The sequence below is a fragment of the Grammomys surdaster genome, unplaced genomic scaffold, assembly GCF_004785775.1.
Source record: "Grammomys surdaster isolate TR1022 unplaced genomic scaffold, NIH_TR_1.0 137, whole genome shotgun sequence".
Classification (NCBI taxonomy): domain Eukaryota; kingdom Metazoa; phylum Chordata; class Mammalia; order Rodentia; family Muridae; genus Grammomys; species Grammomys surdaster.
In genome coordinates, this window is record NW_021604595.1 from 8,728,585 (window position 1) to 8,751,830 (window position 23,246).

The 23,246-nt window shown below is 43.8% G+C and overlaps 1 protein-coding gene across 3 annotated transcripts in view; it reads left to right on the forward strand.

Annotated features, from left to right (window-relative positions):
* Nedd9 (neural precursor cell expressed, developmentally down-regulated 9) overlaps window positions 1-23,246 on the forward strand; it is a 175,988-nt gene that overhangs the window by 47,809 nt on the left and 104,933 nt on the right. For all 3 annotated transcript variants that reach the window (XM_028763276.1, XM_028763278.1, XM_028763277.1), the window contains exon 2: window positions 16,930-17,093. In XM_028763276.1, coding sequence (XP_028619109.1) covers window positions 17,082-17,093 — 12 coding nt within the window. In that variant the 5' untranslated portion in view covers window positions 16,930-17,081. The remainder of the gene's footprint in view (window positions 1-16,929; window positions 17,094-23,246) is intronic.

Sequence of the window (23,246 nt, forward strand, 5' to 3'; positions counted from 1 at the left end):
ATGGAAGCCTGCATAGAAATAGGAATTGGATCATGGAATGTGCAAGATACACTTGGAAGGAACACTAGCAACCGGTCTCCTTCCACATAGGGGGCTAGAAACAGGAGGAGGAGTCTGTGCAGCCAGTTCCGTTGACTAAAAAAGGAACAGCTCCCCCAATACAAGTGGTGCCAGTGGAGAGGATGCACGCAGAAGTGAGGCCATCAGAGTGAGTGAAGAGCTAGAGGAGTGGTTTCATTAATGTTCTACCCTGAAAATTCCAGGGGAAATTGATTAAATAGAGTTGAAAATCTCTTAACCAAGAAAATGTACATATTTATTTAATGGAGTGTCTCTCTGGACGTAGGACCCAAGCCCAGACAACAAGTTCATTTATGTTTTCTATACTCTTTAAACTCATGGCCTGAGGGTATCTTTATACAAGGTTTTAAATAATTTCATAAAACATAAAACACAAATATACAGCAGGAGATATTTTAGCCCCTCAGAAGTTTCTAGATTAGGGGCTTTGGGTTCAAATGGGAGATGTTCTTACTGGATTTTCAGCAATCCATGGCTCTTTGGATATGTCTCTCTGTGCTAAAACTCCTGAGGTGTGCTGTATAGAAGTGGCTCTTCAAAATGCCAATCCCACTGGACAATCCTACCCCTAACCCACATCTGCCTTCCCTATTCTATCCTTGGTAAGAAACCAAAATAATGTCAATAATATAGCAGCCATTTTCTCCCCTTGTGGAGAACCTTTACCTCTGCTTTCCAAGAGTTTTCCTTACAGAAACAGGCTGGAAACAGGTTACCTAGACAGTGGTTAATGGAGGCCCGCCAACTTCCCAGATACCAAAACCTACTTTGTATCTGTGAGGTTTTACAATATGGTAACTCTAGGCTGTCCCTGGGAATGTTTCACAACTCTGTGACTGTCCCTCATTGTCACAAACAAGAACACAAGTCTTTTATGTTAACTTAGAACAGGCTTTCTCAGCCTCAGCCCTGCTAACATTCCAGGTTAGTTAACTGTTGACAGACACCATCCTATGAACTGCAAGAAGTTTACACAGCACCTGTGGCTTCTGTGCTGCTTAGGTGTTTTGTTTGTTTGTTTGTTTGTTTGTTTCCAACTTGACATAAGCTATAGTCATCTGGGAAGAGGGAATCTCAACCTAAAAATGCTTTGATTACTGTAGCTAGAATCTCTTGTGTATTGTATACCTACATCACCTGTCAATAAAATACCTATGGCCTATAGGAAAGGGTAGAAGGTGGGACATAGGATAGAGCCAGGCATGAGAGGATTTGCCTCCCATGTCCATGAAGGAGGACAGAGCTGACCAGAGGTAAGCAGCCATGTGGCAGAACTTAGAGTAGAATAACGACATGATTAACTTATGAACTAGTCAGGGAACAGCCAAAGCTTGTGGCCAAGGTGTTTGTAAATATAATTGAGTTTCAGAGTCACTATTCTGGGAGCTTGGGTCTCCTAGTAGGCAAGCTTGTGTTGCATTTTCTTGATTGACGTGGTGGGGTCCCACTCACTGTGGGAGGTACTATCCCTAAAGAGCAGGCATGGGAAATATCAAAAAGCAAGCTCAGTGAGCCATGGAAAGCAAGCCAACGGGCAACCCTCTGAGGGCTCTTCTTCATTGCCTAACTCTGGGTTCCTGTCCTGCTTGGGTTCCTGCCCTGACTTCCCTTGATAATAGACTATCATCAGAATAAGTCCAGGAAAGTCTCTTTTTCTTTACATTGGTTTTGGTCATGGTCTTTATCACTGCAATAGAAAGCAAACTAGAACAGAGGCTACTCAACAGATACTAATAGCAATCTTTGGTCCAATGCATGACAATCATGTCACTGAATATTGCCAGATGTCACCCCCTGTAAAACCCACAGACAAGTGTCTATGCTGCTCAGGAACAAAGCTGAGAATAACAATGCTTCTTACATTGGCCAGTGTCTGCGTTCTGAAAGCATCTCTTTAGTACCTGTAGCCCCAGCTACTACTGAGTGGCAAGTCTCCTTGCACTGGGCCCACACAAAGAGAGTTATATCAGCATCTAAAGTACACAGACACAGACACACACACACACACACACACACACACACACACACACACACACACACACCCTGCTTGAAGCCTACAAAGGTTTTTGTTAACACACTATCCCCTTTTTAACTCTCTAGAGTAGTGTATGCCAATATTTGGCAATAGCTTGATATTAATCAACCTTGTCACATGTCTTGTATCATTTAATTTTCAAGGAGTGAAAAATAATTTCAATAAAGTAGTGTATCCATTTTTACAGATGGGAAAGGAAGCTGAGAATTAATAAGTAACTTGTCCAAGATCACCAAGATAGAAATGGACTTGAACTTGAATTTTAATTTTTCTCAGTTTTATTTTATATGCATGGGTATTTTACCTGCATGTATGTCTTTGTACCAGGTGCGTACCTGGTACCCATAGGGGAAGAGGAAGGTATCAGAGTACCTGAACTGGAGTTATAAATACTTGTGACCTGAGGATTGAACCTGGATCCTCTGAGGAAACAGCCAGTAGACTTACCTGCTGAGGCACCTCTCCAGCCCCTTGAACTTGATTTTTTTTTAGCTGCTAATCTAAGACCCTTTCACTTCTGTAGACACTTCCGAAATTGAGTGCAGTTGAGTGACATCCAATGGTGCATTTTATGTACAATGTACATTTCCAGGTCTCACTCCCAGAAACTGGGTCAGCAGCGGTACAACACCTAAAAACTAAGACATCAACATGCCTATCTCTCGACTCTGGTGCAGCTGATCTGTAGAGGTTATAGTAGGAGCCCTAAATCCATTTCACTATATAATAAGGCAACTTTTTGGAGAGACACTGGCAAACAAAGGATTGGGGTAGAGAAGAAGAGATTAGAGGAGTCAGGAACACTCTGGGGATGCAGAGTTAAAGAAAAGAGGTGATGCTCTCCTTTCTGCTTCACCCTGGTAGTCTCAGTCAAATGTCTGATAGTGACAATACCTTGCCGCAAATGCTACTCCCAGGAAGATACCCCTTGCTTTTTCCTGCTCTTGTGTAACCAAGCACATGTGGTCTGCTGGCTGATTCTCCAGCAGGAACTCAAGCTTCTGTCAGCTCCCTGACAGTTACTCCTAAGGCATTGGCCTACTTTCATTACTGGACACAATCCCATAGCAATGCATTTGTCCAAAGATGCTTTAAGAAATCCTTGGCCTTCCATAGAGCCTTTCCCTGGAATCATGACTTCTGTTTGGACTCCAAGAGCCCTGGATGAGCCCCAAAGTTGAATGGCTGGTCTGCCCTCTTTAGCTTTTAAGTAGTAAGGCAAAGCCAGGGCTGAGAGATACTCTGCAGCAATGTGCCTTCCAATGAAGAATATTAGAACCCAATAGCAGTGCTTGCAGCTTAGAGTCCACTAAAATTCAATAGATCATCTGGGGACTCTCTCGAAGTTTAGATCTAGCCAAAGGGAGAAGAATGTCCGAGGCAGGCTTGTGTTTCAAACTGTAGCCCTTCCGAGTCCCCCAAGAGGCATAAAATAAAACCTACAGATAAAACCCTTTGCTCACTGTACCCATTACTTGTTTGCAAGCAATTGTATGTCTGCCCTGCAACCCTCCCCAGGGTCATGGCACTTTTAAATAAGCATCTGTAATGTGACACACCCAGCCTTTCACCCACCCAGCTTGCTGGGAGTTCGGTGTCTCTGACTTGAGATTGCATCGCTCTTCTTTCTCCAGCCCAGCCACTGCTGCTGGTGACTCTGTCTCTCATTTGATGAGTTGCAGCTTCCAGGATAGATCTGTGGCCACTCCTGTGACCCAGATTGGAGCACAGCTGCTGTACTTAATTGTTCTTCCACGAGTTCACCATTTCCAGAGAGCCAAATCCTGTGCAAGACAGTGCTACTAACTCAGCCAGTCGGGTCAGATGAAAGACACAGACTGTTGACTGGCTCAGAGCTAGAGCCCTAGAGACTGAGGTTCTGAAGAGAGAATCCAACCATCTGTGGCATCTGCATATCTCCTCTGTCTCTGGGAGGTAGGGAGCTGGGAACCCAGTTCTTTGCCATTATGCCACTGGTTGCTGAGTAATAATCAGAGCCTGCTGTCTATGCAATGAGAACTCCATCTATGTCTAGGTTAAAGTTTCTAAGAAGTCTTTGCATGGTTGAGTTTTCCCTTCCTCAGCTTCTTGCTTCTCTTTTTGTCTTTTCCACCTTCTCCTCTTGTACTGCAGATCAAACCTAGATCCTCTCACATGCTAGACAAGCACAGTTTTCTTCTTTAATGAAGGAAATCTGAGACACTGTGAAGCCATGGTGTGTGTCTTAAATCTATGTAGAACAGGCAAAGAGCAGACTCCTCTCTTCCCTCACCACATGGCCATCTTAACAACATTCCTAATATCCTTATGTCTGGGAGGGACAGCATGAGCTATGATCTGCTTATTAGAAGATATCCTGACTGGATGGGATACACTATTGTTCCATTTGTGAACTACAAGAACAGAAAGACTGGGTAATAAAATCTAGTGGGACAACTGCATATTCTCTGTTAAAACAAACCAGTGTCCCATAATAGCAAAGCAGCAAATCTCATAAGCCCGAAGCAACATTTGTGTTTTATCTTAAGAGTCGGATATGGTAGTGCATATCTATAACCTAGCATTTGCATGGCTGATGCAGGGGGGTTGCTGGGAATTTGAGACCACCCTGGGCTATAGTGAGACCCTATCTTAAAAACAAACAAATCCTGTCTTAAAACAACAACTACAACCAAAGAAGCTCACAATATGTTTCTTGACACTGGCTACAGCCAGAAATAGGAACTAGAATGGGATGATCTCCTTGTGTGGTTACCAGAGGCATGATGATACCTGGCCACCAGGGGTGCTAGTCTGGCCTTTGGAAGAGAAGATGCTAAACTATTATTTCTTTGGAATGACAACAACAAAGGAGCCTCCCAATGGGGACTTCAACCTTTTGGAGTCAGACCCTAGAGCCAAAATGATTAGATTTAGCAAAATGTGAATAGTGTTTCTTAAATGTACTTAACATATAAAATATTTGCTGCTTCTCTGAAATTCACATTTTTCTGGGTGCCTCGTGTTTTATCTGTCAATACTCTCTGGCAATCCAAAGTAAATGTGGCTTTTTTTTTCCTTCAAGTTTGTATTTGATGATGAAGGTAAAAAATGCATGCTATGGAAATCTTTTTTGTTTGTTTGTTTGTTTTTTGGTTTTTCGAGACAGGGTTTCTCTGTGTAGTTCTGGCTGTCCTGGAACTCACTCTGTAGACCAGGCTGGCCTCGAACTCAGAAATCCGCCTGCCTCTGCCTCCCAAGTGCTGGGATTAAAGGCATGCGCCACCACCACCCGGCTGGAAATCTATTTCAAGAGAAGTAGCAACCAGAGGACTTGAACCTTAGCGAGTTGTGAGCCAGTTTTCTCTTTCACAGGCAGGTTGAGTCCTTGAATTTGCTCTTAACTGAGGAATATGAGGGGGAATCATTCTACATAAAGTCAGGGCAAGAATGTCCCACCTCATGCCCAGTGCTCCACAAAAGATTGGTTTGGCTTCGTTCGTGCCTCAAGAAGTTTGTAGCTGCTGGCTGAGGTGGAGGTACTGGAGATGCTGGAGAACCCAGGTCTGCCGGACACTTGTGTAGAGGATTTATGAGGTAGTGGTAGCAGATGGGACACTTCTGTGGTTACCTGTCCATGCTCAAGGGGAAGCAATCTCATAAGCTTTCTTTATTTAGACTCATCAGCTGATGAAGTACATTTATGAGGGAAAAAAAAAGATATCAACTCTAGTGGTAGCCACTGGTTACCCCACTCTTTCTCTTTCTTTCCCTCTCTCCTTCTTGTACAAAATGCTCCCCAACCCTCTTCTCTGTGGTGTTTTGTAGTTGTTGCTGCTGTTGTTTTGTTTTGCTTTGTTTGATGTATATGAATGGTTTTGTATACATGTAATCTGTTTACCATGTGCTTGCCTGGTGCCCTTTGAGGACAGAAAAGGAAGTCAGATCTCCTAGAACTAGAGTCACAGACAGTTGTGAGCTGCCATCCTCTGGAGGAGTAGCCAGTGCTCTCAATGTACAATACTGGTTGACAGGAACACATTGCCTATCGTGGGCATTGCACTGACCAGACTTTTCACCAACAATCTCACAGGGCGTGGCAATCCCTGAGGAGACTGATTCCTGGGCCTTTCTGGCCTGAAGAGGGAATGAGAGTGTGTGCAAACTTGTTTAATGAGAAGATAGGTTTCCCCTTTGCTGTTTCAGTCAAAAATCCTTAAATCAGAGTTGTTACCATACAGCGCAAACAGGAATTTGATGTTAGAGATGGAACCCAGGGATTCGTGCATGCTAGGCAAGTGGTCTGCTGCTAAGCTCCACACACAGCTGTTTTAATTTGTGAAATAAAACAGAATACCTTAAGATTATTTTGGCTGCAAATAATAAGAGACTTAATTCAACTTGGTCCTGGGCACGAGGGAAAGGAGGAGAGGGGAGAGGTAGTAACTGTAGGAACAAGAATGTGTCTTGTGGTATCACAGTAGGACAGCCAGACAGTGAGGATGGCACTCAAAAGCCAGGAGACCAGAAGTCTGCAGAACAATGTTCCCTAGCTTGCTTTGTTCCTAATTTTTTTGTCCCTTTTGTTCAACCTCTGCACCAATAACAGATGTTAGCTCACACCTACCGAGGTCCTGTTGGAGATGAAATGAGTGAAAGGCTGTGTGCGCACATGCACCTACAAACATAAGGCCTTTTTGCTACAGCTCCTCACCTCTAGAGAAGGGCTTTGGCCATGAATGTGGAGCTAGTGCCCATCCCTGGCCAGAGGACTTGGAAGAGTAGAGTTCAGTAAAATTTTCAGGTTGAATTGAGGAACCCCTCAGCTCAATGTAAACCAGGTGATTCTTTGTAAAGTGGGTAGATCTTCCACATGACACCTGCACAGGTAAACACGGTTGTTTATCTTTGCTACTTTGGTATGAGGACAGAAAAAAGATAATAAAAACAGTACAGAAACAAAATATAGCCTAACTGCCCAATAAACCATCTGTTAGTCAGTCTTCTATTGCTGTGAAGAGATGTTATTACCACAGCAACTCTTATAAAGGAAAACATTTCACTGAGGCTGGTTTACAATCTCAGAGGTTTAGTCCATTGTCATCATGGCGGCAAGCATGGTAGTGTGCATGAAGAATTAGCTTGGTGTACTCAGGCAGCAGGGAGAGAGAGACTCTGGGTTTAGAAAGCACTTTTTGAAACTTCAGTGCTCACCCCCAAGGACACACTTTCTCCAACAAGGCAATGCTTTTTAATCCTTTCAAATAATGCCACTCCCTCATGACCAAGTATTCAAATCTATGAACCTGTGGGGGCCATTTTTCTTCAAACCATCACACTGTTCCAGCATTAAACTACTCTGGTGATTTTCATATTATCATAATATTATGGCAAAAATAAATTAGTTATAAACTGGACAGATCCTTACCTCGGCTGTTGGGTTCCCCCCCACCAGGTCCTTTCATATAAACAGTCATCAGAAAAGCTCTCTAGTGGCAAACAGTGACTTGATACTGTTGCTTATGGTTTTTGAGCTAAGTCTCAGTTGGTAGCCCAGGATGAGACTCTATATATAACCCAGGCTGTCTTCAAACTCGCAGGAATCCCCCTGCCTAAGTATGCTGATTGCTAAGATTGCAACTGTGAACCATCATGATAGATTTCTTATATTAAAAAAAAATCTTATTTGTAGTATCCAGAAAGACAGATTTGAGGACTCATCTAGGGGACATATTTCAAAGTGATGGGTAATGTCATTTTAGAAGAGTGGGCTCTTCTTTTCAAAACTTAAAGACAGCGTTGTGAGGGAAGCAGCTGCCAAGTCCCTGGGTAACCTTACAGAGGGTTTGGTTTCTAAGTGCAACCTTATGCTAGCAACTGCTCCTGGGTAACAAGGAAGTAAGGCAAGCCAGAAATCTCAAGTTCTATAACCCCGGAAGACAATGTCGATTATATAACAGGTATGAGTCCCCACGCCGTTAGGTCACAGACAGATGAGCCGCAACCTGCCTTCCTGCTGCTTCCTAAAGACAGTGAGCTCCTGACCTCACTCCCACACTCCCTCCTTTCACCATTCCTCCTTCTTTGATGAGCTGTATTTTTAATTTTCTGCCCCATGCCACACTGGGCAATGGAGTTCATGTTTCCTTTGTCTCTCTCACTGTGAACCCGGAGGCATCTGATGTCTGTCTCCACCATCCCATTGAGAGGACCTCCCTAAAAACACCTATAACCTAACTATAGGATTCTCCCTCCTGTGGTTTATAAAGTGTCATGACACTCTGAACTTCTTCCTGCCCCTCAGCCCTTTCTGTACGATGCCTTCCTGGAACTGATTCAGACTTCTGCTAAGTTTATCAGGCTTTTACCTCCTTGGGAAATTGAATTTTCATAAACAAAGCCAGCCAGACAAACAGCAATAACAACAACAAACCCCAAAACTATTTTTCTAAGCTTTATCTCAACATGACACAAAAATCCCTCACTTTCTCTTTAAAATAGTAAGAATGTCCTGCTGGGTGTTCATCAGCCAAGGCTGAGGGCCCAAGGCCAACGTGGATAAATTAGCTGAAGGGACACCCAATATTTTAACTCTTGTTCTTTTTATCACCCAGGGCCCAGGAAATGACTGGACCTTCTGAGAAAGCCCTCTAACGGCTAGCTCCCTTCGTTACTTTGAGGAAACCCTCTAACGGCTAGCTCCCTTCGTTACTTTCCAAGCCCTTCTGGCTGGCATCATAAACACTCTTCCTTCAGCATCGAGACCACTAAGCTCCGTGACTCCAAAGCCTACATCTCCACTGGTCACATCTCTCTTCATCCCAGATGCGTGTGCATAAGTGCTCAGACTCTCCTCATGTGACATCCCCACATGACACCAGAATGCCACATGTCCCATTAAATCGACCACTGTTTCGAAAGATTGTTTCTTAGTTTCCCTTTTCACAGTGACACCAGACTTCACCCAGTCTCCTGAGCTTCCTCGTGGGAGCCCTTCTCTATCTTTCTAATCCTACTCAGACTCTGGTCTGTTCTCTTCTACTTGTTAATACCTTCCTCCTTTCTCATCTGGATGAAAGCTGTCTCCATGGAGATCTTTCAAAACTCCTAGTAGATGGCATGGATGATGCCAAGCCTTATATATACTGTGTTTGTTCTTATACACACACGCATGCGTGCACACACACACACACAGGTGCGCGCACGCGCGCGCACACACACACACACACACACACACACACACACACACGACTATGCTAACAATTCACAGGCTGTACACAGTAGAGGTTGAACAACAGCAACAAAAACTAAAATGATTATGCTGTGATGGGACTCGCCTAAGACACATGAATGTCTATTTCTGGAATTTTCCATTTAACATTTTAGTACTTTAATTGACAGCATGGGTAAAGGAGGACAGCTGTACTCCCATGGCTTTGTAATGGATATCTCTCAGCCTCCACTCTGGGAGTTGAGTACTGAATGAGGCACACATCTGGAGGGCTGGGACTTCAGGAAACCCGAAGGTCTAGGCAAAGATGACTCAGAGGCCTAGTCCAGAAAAAAATAAAAATTAGTAGCAGATGGATAAGGGAGGTGATGGTCAGCATCCAAGAAATGTACTGGAGTGCAAGGTGCCATCATGTCTTCTCTTCTACAAGATTCCTAAAAGGAACAGGAAAAGAGCCCAAGTCCAGCACGCAGTAGGACACCTCCTCACAACGATAACAGAGAGCCGTGACCTTTACTCACTCAATTTTCATGATCACCATAACTTTGCTCCTGCCCGGGTTTTGGCCCCAGTTTAGAATATTTTGCTGCTTGTAGGGTATGTTAAAATGTGAAGTATTCTGTTGCTATGCCTCCGGGGTGCAGATCCGATGCCCAGGCAGAGCCCTCTCTACTTTGCTCTCTCTATTAAGTCTTCCCCAGTGAAAACAAAGGAAACTCTTGTTTTGTAGACATTGAAAACATACCTGAGGATTTCCAAGTCACTGGAAAGCTAAGCATCTCCAAGGACCCATCTATAAGAGCTGAGGTCATTTGAAGAGCTGGATACCAACAAGATCTAAGCTCAGTTAAATGGAGCCAAACCACCCATTTTGACTGTTTAGCCAAATTCAAGTATGTCCAATGCATTAGAATACTAAATCCTCAACAAATTCTCCTTTGGCATGACCTGACAAGATCACTGGTATTTATTTATTATTTTTTATATAAATGGAAAAAATTATACCAGAACTGGGAAACTTCCACAGGTAACTAGGTTAGAGTGCTGAATGGGACCCACGAGCGTGCTGAGTGGGATCTTCCCTGCCAAAGAGCAACAAAAGATTTGACTGTCTGCTCTGCACACCGGTGGCTGATGGACTGTTTTATGACGGGGATAATTATCTCTGTCTTTCTCTCTTAGTTACCTACCAAAATAAACTGTGCAAATCCCAACATATTAGAAAGACTCCGTCATCAGCTGGCAGGCAAAACCTTAGCAGGGCTCCACAGACCTGAGGAATGAAACGGCTAAGGAAGAGAAGTCAGTTAATCTATGGTTCAAAGGGCCTGTGTTAGGTCCAGTGAGGAGCTCTGAGAGTGTATTCTCCCTCCTTCCTACAGGAGCATTACTGATTCCCAGATGATGGTCTTCACTGACATCTTTGATGTAAATGTGGCACAGGTCAGTCTTTATTTCCTCACAGCACCAATTCTTTAAAGGCGGGTCAAGCAGAGAGCTGCATTCAATTTATGATGTTCAACTGGGAATGTCCCATGATACAACAGAATTGGAAAGAGAGAGAAAGAGAGGGACTCCTGGTTAATAATGCTTTTGCTAGTGGTTCAACAATTATATATCCAGATACAGGATTGAAAACAGATTTTTCCATTTCTTTTGTTTTTCTTTCCTCTTTTCTCTCCTTTTCTTTCTTGCCTTCTTTCTTTCTTTTCTTTTCTTTTCATTTTCTTTTTTTTTAATTTTCTAAGACAGAATTTCTCTGTGTATCCCTGGATTTCCTGGAACTAGATTTGCAACCAGGCTGCCGCTAGCTCAGAGGTCTGCCTGCCTTTGTCTCCCACATGCTGAGATTAAAAATGTCCACCACCACCACCCAAGTTTTTATTAGGCTACTTCATTATATGTATGACAAAATTGAGACCCAGAAATGGTTGCATTGCCTAAGTCCCCATGCCGGAAGTAGATCCAGGGCCCCCAGAATTCTATCTCAGTCTCCTCATGCCTTGAGCATCCTTACACATCTGCCAGGGGCAGAAAGGGATCATAGGAGGCTGGAGGACAAGGCCTACCTAGCAGCCATCTTTAGTCTATCATCAAGGACCTTAGTGTAAGGATCAGCCATCAGGCAGATCAGACATGCTGGGAGAGATAGGGAAATATATACTTGGTATCTAGGAGCAATGGAGTGGGAACATACAGGCTAGAAAAATCCAGGAACTTAGAATTTGCCGAGGAACGCCATGAGAGCCACCTTCAATCTTGCTATTAACTCATGGAAATATCCATTTATAGGTGAATACAAATCTCACACTCTTGTTTCAATGGCCCAGCAAGCTAATCTAGCCAGATATTATGGATGTTACCTGCTCCTTTATTTACTCCTCACAAAACTCTCAAGAGGCAAATGTTTCTATTATACTTTTGCATATGAGGAGATTAAGGCTTTGAGGGGTCAGAAAACTCACTTGTAAGAGATGGCAGCTGCTAAATGGCCAAGGTCAGTGAGGAAAACCCTACCTCAGCTTCCTAGGGAGAGTTTCTTAGCATCAAAAGAAACAGGGAGTGGGGCATAAATCACAAAAATTCATTATCTTCCAGGGTGAGGGGCTGAAAGTTGGAGGTCAAAGCCTGCTAGGGTTGGTTTCCTTTGAGAGCTGGGAAGGAAAATGTCAGACTTCCATTCGGGGCATGCAGATAGATGGTACCTTCCCCTCCCCCTCCCGGGTCCATCAATCTCTACGTTCCTTTGTATGTGTGCATTCAAATTCTCCATTATAACAGTATCACCTCTTTTTAACTAGTGTGTCTGCAAGGACAGATTCCAAAAATCCATGAATATCCCCAGGAGTTAGGGCATCCACATAGGAATGGAGCAGATGTAAAAGAATTCAGTCCTCAGCACTGCCTCAGTCCCCATTTCCACAGAGGCCGAATAAGAAGGATTCAGACAACCAAGTAATCCCAGACTCCTAAAGCCAGTCTGAGTCTATGGTATCCTAAAGCTATGGGATCAGAGAGAGTGGCACTGGAAGAGTGGCTTGGCCCAGGAGTGGGTGGTGGGGGGCAGCTTCTTCATTACAGGTCATGGAGGAACAAGTTGGGATGCAAAGTAAATTCATGTGGAGAAGGGAAGTTGAGGAAGTTTGTTTCTGATGGCATCTGCTGTTCTCTTTTTCTTTCCTTTTTTGTTTAAAATATATTATACGGGGTTACACAAGGCTATTTTGTGCAAGCAGTAATTGTATTTTTATCATTCATCCACAGTCCCATTCTTGCCTTTTACATCCCCTCTCCCTTGATCCTTTAAACAGTTTCCTTCTACTGTCAGGACATATGCACATACATGTTTTTATATTTTTATATGAAATCTAGAAAACACAAGTGAGAGATGTGGGAGGGCCAAGTCCACTGTGGGTAGCGTCCACTCCCTAGGCAGTTGGTCCTGGGCTATATCAGAAAGTAGGCTGAGCAAGCCATGGAGAACAGTGTATTCTCCCATGGTTTCTGCTTCAGCTCTTGCCTCCAGGTTCCTGTCTTGAGTTCCTGCCCTGATTTTCCTCAGAACTGTGACATGGAAGTATAAACCAAATAAACCCTTCCCTCCTCATGCTGCTTTAGGTCATGGTATTTTATCAAGGCAATAGGCACCTCCATACTGATTTCCATTGTGGCTAGACTAGTTTGTGTTCCACCAGCAGTGGATAACAATTCCTTTTGTCTTTCTCCTTCCCAGCCCATTGTGACCACAATTATGATGCTCTGGCACATAGCTACAGAGTGTGTCAGGTTCATGCTTCGACAATGAAATACATGAGGCTGGGTGCTTATAAAGACAAAAGGGTCTACTTACCTCACAGTTTTAGAGTACTGAATCTGAGATCAGGAGTCCCACTGACTTGGTGAGGGTGCACATCACAGCAGGAATTGGGTTGGAGTAAGCGATCACATCTCTAGCCAGCAAGCAGCAAGGAAGGATACCACAATCCCTCTTCAGAGCACCCCCAATAACTTAAGGACTTCCCACAAGCCTCCCCATCACCTCCCAGAGGTTCCCTCTCTCCCAGTAGCACAGCATTGGGAACCAAGCCTTTCTATGGGAGCCTTTGTGGAACACTGAACATTCAAGCCTGCACCAATACTCGGCATATCTGCACAGTGGCTTATCCCCTAGATCCAGGTACTAATGCTCCGTGGCTTCTAAAAAACACAGTACCATCTGAATCTGCCTAGAGATCGGACTTTATCCCCTGGATCTTGCAAGAGTATACATCTTCCCTTAGCTGCCCCGCCATTCTTCAAATAGCTGTGACTGCTAGCATAAATATAGTCTTTGCTATTTTGTATCATACTGATACTATGAGCAGTTAACTTTGTATCTCCCAGTTACTCCAGTCACATTGCACTCCTCATGCACAGAATGTATCTGGAGATGAGGAGCCTAGAAACTTTTCAGAAAAGGAGATGATGACATACTATAGTTTATTCCTAGTAAAGTGGTTAAAGCTAAAAAAAAAAAAAACTATATGCCGATATAAAGTCTGTACCATGGTGGGAATATGCACTGCTCTGGAAAACATATCCATAAAAGTTAAAAATATATGCATTTATCATGTACCTAGTGCATCTATCTCTCGAATTTGCACAATACAAATTGGCCTCCTAGAGCAGCATGGTGCAAAATGGCATTGCACTAGAGAAAATTTCACTGTGTATCAACCGTAACCTGGATAGACATGGCTGCTGTGTCCACACACTAGAATAATACATACAACAAGGGTAGATACAAGCTATAGCCATCAGAAATAGCATCAGCGAATATCATCAACCCAATCCATGTGACGTCTGGTCTGTTTCTGCCAACTACACAGAGAGGCAGGGAAGAGACTGTGAGACAGGAGAGTGGGTCTGCTACCCAGAGGAAAAGAAATCAAACAGAAAATTGCTACAGTCACGAACTGAGGACCCAACAGTATATTTTGATACTATTTTGTTTATGTGTAGATACAAGATTTGTGACAGTTATTATATGCAATTAAATTTTCCTTTCCACTTTTACTGTGCATGTGTGCATTTGGATGTATGTGGTGTGTGTGTTTCTGACAGACATTATTGGGAACTACAAAGTAAAATATTTATATCACACCAGATAGCACATTTTTCCAATAATAAATCCAGAACATCCCTCCACCCCCCAAAAAACGGGGTGTTTAAGATATGAGTATACTTAAGGTCCTATATACTTAAGAACTATAGCTTACACCAAAAAGCTAGTAAACAAAATTATCTGGCTTTGGGACTATTGAGGAATTTACAGCTTCACCTTGGAATATGTAACATCAATGGTGCCCAGGCTTAGCCACCCATCCAAACTTTCCGCCCCATGTTTTAAGAGCTTTGGTACCCTGGGCATGCACCTCCCAGCCCTCAAATGTACTTTTACCTTATACCGCTCAACCACCCCCATACACCAGGAAGGTGAGATAAAGTCCTGGAAGTAGACTGGGCTCACTGGGCTTGGATTACTGATGTCCTATTACTCTGCATGTGGTCTTTAAAAGAGAGGGTGATCTCCATATTCACACTACCTCTTGGCCACAGACTCATTCGGAAGGTGCACAGCTGGAAGAAATTCAGAATCCAAAGCCCAAGGCCCTATACAGAGTCATCTTTGCCTGAAGTTAAGGGCAGCACTGCCTTTTAAGTGTAAAGAAAAGACTGCAGAGAACCTAATGGTACGTGTCTACAGTCTCACTGGGCTGGGGACTGAAGAAGACAGACCACAAGCTCCAGGCTAGCCCCAGAAACTTAGTGAGGACTGATTCAGGAAGAAGGAAAGATGACTGGAAATAGAGCTTGTTTGTAAAACACATCGCTAGCACGCAGGAGGCCCAAGGTTTAATCTCCAGTACTAGAAGGAAAATTTTAAAAGTACATGCAGGGGGATTTCATTGTAAACACCCAGGCTGCCAGCATCACTGCATGCCTTCATTTGGATGTCAAGTATGTTTCTTAAAATCTAGCAAGCTCAACATATATTTTTTGCACACACACATACACACACACAAATATAATTATAGAATTTCTAGTACTCTGCACTATCATTTCCCCCAAACAAAACTCAACCCTAAGTGATTGACTTGTAAACACACAGTTTGGCAGTTTGGAAATGCATGCAGGTGTGAGGACCTACGGGGAAATGAACAGGATGCTGGGAATCATACCTGCAGCTCCTTTGGGTCTCGGCTCCCTTGGGGGTGGAGAAGCTTGGTTAGACATGTATGGATTCTGCAGAACAAAGTAGTCATGGGCTCTTGTCCCCTTGCCTTGCAAGTGTCTCTGTGGAAAATTCCCTTCCCACCTCCTCGCCAAGAAGAGAAAATACCATGTTCATGAAACCAAAATTGCAGGAGGCGGTTCCCATCCGTGCAGAAGCAGTGGGGACGAACTCCCATTGCCCTCTGCTTGGAATGGAGAGCTCATCTTCCTCCTAAGGGAAGCTGTGTGGGGTCAGGAGACAGTTAGCTTACCAACTACTGTGTGCCAGACCAGTTCCTCACTTTTCTACTCCAACACCTACTTCATTTTGATTTTGTTCTTGACAGGAGAAACTCTCCCCTTCCGCAAAGATTCAGATTGCCAATTCTTAAAAACATTTTTAATATTTTCCATAAATACAGAGAGAGAGAGAGAGCGACATGCATACACACACACACACACACACACACAGAGAGAGAGAGAGAGAGAGAGAGAGAGAGAGAGAGAGAGAGAGAGACCAACACAGACACCCACAGACACACCCACAGACACACCCACACACACCACTTAAAACTGATACCTATGGCTGTGAGGAGATGAGAGAAGAAAATGAAGTACTGGCCAGCATCAGCCCTCTGAAAGCCCAGTTCATTTTTCTTCCAAATTAAAAAGAAATGAAAATTCAAGCTTTGCATCTCAGCTATTTGAAAACCACATTTCCAAAATATTACTATTCCCTCTTTGTGAGGGAAATACGAAAAACACATGGCTTGAATGATCCTCTCAAGCTACTGGTAACAGGTAAAGCAGGAACTGGGGGTGGCTTCAAATAGATAAACTCAGAAACATAGTAAGTTGGTTTAAATGAGGATCGCAAGACGAGGCAGAAGCTGTGGAAGACCGTAAAGCAAGCAAAGACCATGTCTAAAGCCCTGGATTATAGACAACGAAGAGCCCCTTGACCTTCGTTCCCGATGAGAAAACCTATAACATGCCTATTGCTCAAGACACACCTAACTCCCATCTTCTTTATGTTTCTTTGTGTTCTCTCTTGGCACATTGCATATGTGGCCAAGGTACCTGCCACTACACAACTCACTTTGCACAACTAGAGTGTGACTTCATAAGGGCAGGACTGTGTTTTATGTATCTCTTACTAATTTACATAGATGTAGCAAGAACTTTCTATGGCTTTGTGCATAGATGAATAAATGAATGGTAGATTCTGTACATGATGCTGTCGATTTGACTTCCCCCAATATCCATGATGTGACCCTTCAATGACTGAAATGCCTCGACCCATTCCAGAATTTTAAATGCTTTTGCATTTCTAACTTGTGTCTTCAAGGTTAGTGAAGTGTGAGTCTCCAGCACCAGACGCTGGCGGAGAAGCACACCAGCATTGTTCACGGGGAGCTATGACAAGGAGGAAACAGGCCAGCAGACTGCAGCCCTGGGACTGTCCTGGAGATCCAGAGTGCCAACGCTCCTTAAGGGAAAATGTGGGCGAGGGTGAGTACTGACAGAAAACACGATTTTGTGATTCTCTTTTCTCCTGTGTCACGGGGATCTATTCCTCTCACACCATGTGACGAATGACATATCAAACCTGGAATTGATATCTGAAGAGAAAACACGAATCATAGGACATCAGATGTTTCTCTGTTTGGTGGGTTTTCACATAGATAGGATGCTGTGCACTGGTAGGAATCTTCTTCCTACCAAGAGTCTCTGCTGCTGTTATCTGGACACAAGTGGGACTTAGGAGAGCAGGTGCCTGTGCAAACCTGGACGTCTCCAGACCTATTCAAAGAGGCAGCCTCTTTGTGTGTGTGTGTGTGTGTGTGTGTGTGTGTGTGTGTGTGTGTGTGTGTGTGAGAGAGAGAGAGAGAGAGAGAGAGAGAGAGAGAGAGAGAGAGAGAGAGAGAGAGAGAGAGCTTTCCTGCACTGATCATGTTGGATAACTTCATTCATATTAAAGCACTCCAAAAGAAAATGAACTTTCTCTAGGGTAGTTCAAATTAAAATGATCAGCTGTTCCTAATGTCTCAGGCTTATGATACTACTTGGGAGGCTGAGGCAGAAGTTCAAGACCTACCTGGGTCACTGAATGTGTTCAAGGCCAGCTAAGGAAACTTAGCAAGACTGCTTCAAAGTAAAAAGAGGGATGGAGCAGCAGTTCAGTGGTAGAATCCTTGCTCCCCATGAGGGAAGCCCTCGATTCAGTCCCAGGCCACACTTCACAAACAGATAGACACACACACACACACTCACACACACATACTACACACCCATAACATACCATACACAGAGAAACATACACACATATACACAAAACATGCACACACAAATGCACACCATACCACACAGACACACATGACCACATACACACCACACACACCAAAGCACACATACACACCACTACCACTACAGACACACCACATACACCCGCACACACAATTATACCACACATACAGAGAAACATATACACATAACATGCACACACACACCCCACCACCATATACACACCACACATACACACACACACATCATATACCTCACCACACACACACACCACACCACATACAGAGAGACATACACACATACACCACCACCACATGCACATATGAAAATAAGTTCATCTAGCTAAATATGAAATCCTAAAGACTCTTAAAAATAAATAGAAAAGCGTCTGTGTAACGTAGCTATGGACTGACTCCTGAAGGAGGCAGGACTCGTGGCATAGTGCCGTGGCACTGGGGATCAGGAGCATGATGCAGTGGCACTGGGGATCAGGGACATGGTGTGGTGGCACTGGGGGTCAGGGATCTGCGTTGGACCTCTCTTACTTAGTAATGCCAGCCAAGAGCCAGCTGCTTGGCCTCTTGTGTCCCCTATCTCAGACCTGATAAAATGGTTCTAGGAGGGTTAGAGGCTGAAAACAAAACGCTTAAAGTGTTGCACTTTAAAGGAAAAGTTAGTTCTTCTTTGACACCAGACAGCTGCTTTCTGTGTCACACAGAGAAGCACCAACTACAGAGAAAACCTCGGAGCAGCCACAGCAAGCAGACAGACCTCTTTGGCTGACAGGAGAAAGGGCTGTAAGGTAGCTATTACAGTAAATAAAAAGACTGCTCCAGAAGTCATTTAAAAACCACTTGAATTTTCACGCCACCTTGGTGTTTTAGATAAAGTAGCGATTTCCAGCAGCAACAGTGAAGATTCCCAGACACGAAATTGTCTCAGCTTTAAGTTGTTCAGTTGAGAATGAACAGGAGTTGAGAACAGCTCAGGGGCATGTTTAGCCAGGACCACCATTTGGGAAAAGCTCTGCTGAAGTCATAAACACTCTCAAAACAAAGCTTCCAAAAAAAAAAAAAAGAAAGAAAGAAAGAAAGAAAAGAAAAACTCTCAGTAAAGGAAAACAGGCCCAGAGATCACCATTCCACTATGACATCAGCAAGCAGTGGAGAGGTCACGCCACACCTGCAGGGCCATCTGAGGGCTGCAAAGGGGCTAGGCACCCTTTGCAGCCCAGCCTTGTTTGATTTTGATTTGTTTTCAGAGACCTGGTAGTTAAACATTTACCTAGGCACACCTGGCGAAGACAAGTAGGCTGGCTCAGAAGAGCCGTGAACTGAAAATTGCTTTCGTTGGCATTCATACTCTGCTGCCTCAAAGGAAGGCAGGAAGCCGACCATTGGAAAGGCAAGTTGTGGTTAATCTGAAGACAAAGCTAGATCATACTTCACAGGGACAAAAATAGTCCATGGCCACTGTCCCTTCTTCCCTAATAGATACAAGTTCAGTGCAGAGCCAAGGTCAACATTTTCTCTGTATACTTATGTCAGATTAAGAGGGGGATGTGATGTATGTGGTGTCCAAAGGAAACTTCAGCTCCCCAAACTCCAAAGGGCAGCCCATATATCCAGAAATGAGCTCAAAATGGACTAGAAGATTTCTGGCAGAGAAAACACTGTTTCTCAACAACGAGTGAAATTGGTTCCTGTTAGCCAGAGAGAGGCATTTGTAGTTAGCTTTGGCAGAAGAAACATATGGCATCTATACACACATCAAAGCCTGTGCTGACCTGCAGCCTCTCTCAGTATCACAAGTACCTACTTGTGACACATACCAAAGTTCATGCTAACATCCTGGCCCTGCTGACCTCTTTACCCTAAACTCCCTCCAGCTTATGGGTTTTCCTCCTCATAGCTGCTTCTTATAACCCAGCTATTCTCAAATCTATCATCTATCTATCTATCTATCTATCATCTATCTATCTACCTATCTATCTATCTATCTATCTATCTATCTATCTATCTATCTATCATCTATCTATCTTCATCATCTATCATCATTATCTATCATCTATTCTCTCTCTTTCTCTCTCTCTCTCTCTCTCTCTCTCTCTCTCTCTCTCTCTCTCTCTCTCCTTTCTCCCTTTCTCCGGCTATCTCATTAGCCCCATTCTCTCCTGTCCTGTTTCCATAGCCCTGACTATGGTCAATCTACTTCTTCGCCTGCTCTGGACTCTTCCAGATGCCTCTGGTAGTCCTCTCTCATATTTCCAATACAAATCTTAACCATATGGAGCAGTCTTTTTGGCAGTTTCTTTACTATGCCCCCTCATGTATATCTGTTGCTAAGTCCCAGGCGAGGTACACATTGATCCCTTTTCAAGGGCCCAGCCTCTCGTGACCAAACCAAGTTGCTGACTTGACTTGTATAAGGTCTAGCTCTTTGCCTCCACTGCCTTCAGCCACCCACCATATTCAACTCCAAATATCAGGGTCTGCCTCTTCAGCTGCTTCTCTTCCACCTACTCTAATCATTCATCTCTCCTCATTCACTTGGTAAGTGTACTTGCTCTTGGTCTCTCTGACTCCCGAAAACTACTCAAACCTCCTGGGTACCCGCCATGTCAAAGGCTACACCTCTCATTGCCTGGCAATGCTTCTCCACTGTGATTAGGGCATCTCTTGGATAAGACCCTTACCCCTCTCCCTATATTGGAATCCTCCTCTGGTGAGTTTCTGTTTTTGACTTTATTCCCTAAATCTCCCCCCTCTTATCCTTGCTCTGTTCCCAGCTCCCTGCTCCCCCTCCACTCGTCTCTCAGATCCTGGAGTTTGACTCACCTGCCTTCTCTAATCTCTTTTCCTCCTCAGACTCAGAGAGGATACTAAAGCCTCACTGATTCTGCAAATGCCTTGGCCTCAGTATATATAGCTCAATGGCCAAAAAAATGGCACACTTCCTTCCTAAATTCTTGCAGAGTTCTGCCACTATACAAGTGAATGATCTAAAAAAAAAAAAAAAAAAAAAAAAAAACCTTTCTATCTCTGAACTTTCTTTGCTCCCCACTTTTGAGAGTCTCACAAATCCAAGCCATGCTGGGTCTCCACTCACTCTGATCACAGGGATTCAAATGTCTTCTGGGTGTGAGTACTGTTGAAATGTTGTCACACGCTGTTCTGCCCTGTATAAAGCTGGGTTATGACCTTTTCTCTCTAGACCCAAGCATGCTTGTTCAAAAGTTGTCTCCAGAATCTCTAGCTTGGGTCAGGCTGCCCACCTGACTCTGACAGAAAGGAGAATAATACAGAATAGTTTCCCTGCTCCAGAAAAGAAAAAGCAACAAATAAACAAAACACCCCCGAAACTGTGTACTTTAAAATAGCATAGTAGTCCATCCCCAGAGATTACTACTGCTCATCCCATACTCCTCTTGGTTTTGTTAATGACTCTTAAAAATGAAAAGATATAACCACCAATGTTTAACCCTGTTGAGCCCCCCTTGCATACAATGCAGAGGTGACTGTACACATGTTCTTTAATCATCCTTTAAAGTATTCTGACATCCTTTGAGGTGTGTGGCAAGATTAGCTAGTGAGAGTTACTATCCTGCTTCCTTTAACCTTCCAGTTTCTCCTGGGCAAATGAAAATCATCCTAATTTTATTGGACCTTTACAAGTTTAAACCAAAAAGGATACTTGACCCAAAAAGGCATCTGAGAAGCATTCATCCACACTCTTTCCTCTGTCTCAAAAAGCTCCCTGTTAGCCATTGGCTGCAGTTGAGGCAGAAATGGAGGCTTCATCTTCTAACTTGAGGGAGAACATTTCACATATCTTGAGTACTCGGAATCACCAGTAAAGATAGTTGAAACACAGATCTCCAGACACTACCCATTCTCAGTGACTCTCAATCACAGCACCCTGGGTGGGGCCCAGGAATGGACCATTTTAGCAAATTTTGTGTCATTTGCTAATATGCAGAAAATCTGAAGGCTTTCTGATTGAGGCCATGGGTACTAATTTTGATCCCAATACTACATATCTAAGCTCTGTTAATCCCATGTTGAGAAGGTGCCTGCAGAAGAGCCTGCTGCCCTTGTCGTCATGGATTCTGTGAGTGCAGGTAGGTGTACATCACAGCGTATCTTGAAGACCTCTTCCTCTTGCACAAGTATCCTGTCTCCCAAAACTGAACCATGCACAGGCCATGTTAGTTACAGAATGAAACTAATTCTCCTTCTGGTCCTCTAGTTTTACTGAGGTGTAAGTCAGCCATGAAACACAATTTAGTACAGACAGGCATTTTATTTAAGGATGTGGATCCCCTTGGGCCTGTCTGGGGAATGAGAAGCATATTTAAGAATGGAGTGCCTTGCAGGTGTGAAGGTAGCCTGTAAAGAGGCACATCTGGAGCAAGGCTTCATTCTCTTCTCAGATGGCATTGCTGAAGGGTTTCTATGTCTCGTTATGGCTCACAACGTCCAGCTGTGGAAATTTCCCATCAGCAAGACAGACCAAGGTCCGGGAAAGGCAAGAGAGTCCGTGGTGCAGCAAGTGACCCCGAAGTGCCAGTGAGCTTTCCCTTTCTCCTGAACACTCCCCCTGATTTAGCCCCATCTCATGAGGGCTTACAGTGTCCTCTGTGGCTTCCTTCCCCACAAATAAGCCTCGCTTATTCTAAAACCTGAAGCTTTCGGGATTTCTTGAATTTGGTACTTTTACTCAGTCAAAATATGGCAAGAAAGAAACTCTGTAGAACAGACTTAAATAGACTACTTTCTGAAACCTCTCAGCAGCCACCCAGGCCTAAGTCACTGTCCACACGATGAGAAAGATCCCTGAGAGGCTCAGCAGTTAAGAGCACTGTCTGCTCTTCCTAAGAGCCATGGTTCAGTTGCCAGCACCCACGTGAGAGCTCAGGGTGACCTTGGAATGCCTGATTTCATGGATCCAATGCCTTCTTTTGTCCTTTGAGGGTACTATAAACCGCATATTGTACCGACATATGTGCATATAAAACACACATACACACAGAGATGAGAGAGAGAGAAAGAGAGAGAGAGAGAGAGAGAGAGAGAGAGAGAGAGAGAGAATAAAGAAATTATATATCTTTATATCTTTTTATCTTTTTTTTTTTTTTGGTTTTTCAAGACAGGGTTTCTCTGTGTAGTCCTGGCTGTCCTGGAACTCACTCTGTAGACCAGGCTGGCCTCTAACTCAGAAATCCCCTGCCTCTGCCTCCCAAGTGCTGGGATTAAAGGCGTGTGCCACCACTGCCCAGTGAAATAATATATCTTTAAAAATTCCTAGAAGCAGTACAACAAAAGTCTTGTACACACTGAAAACTCTACAATGTCCTCACAC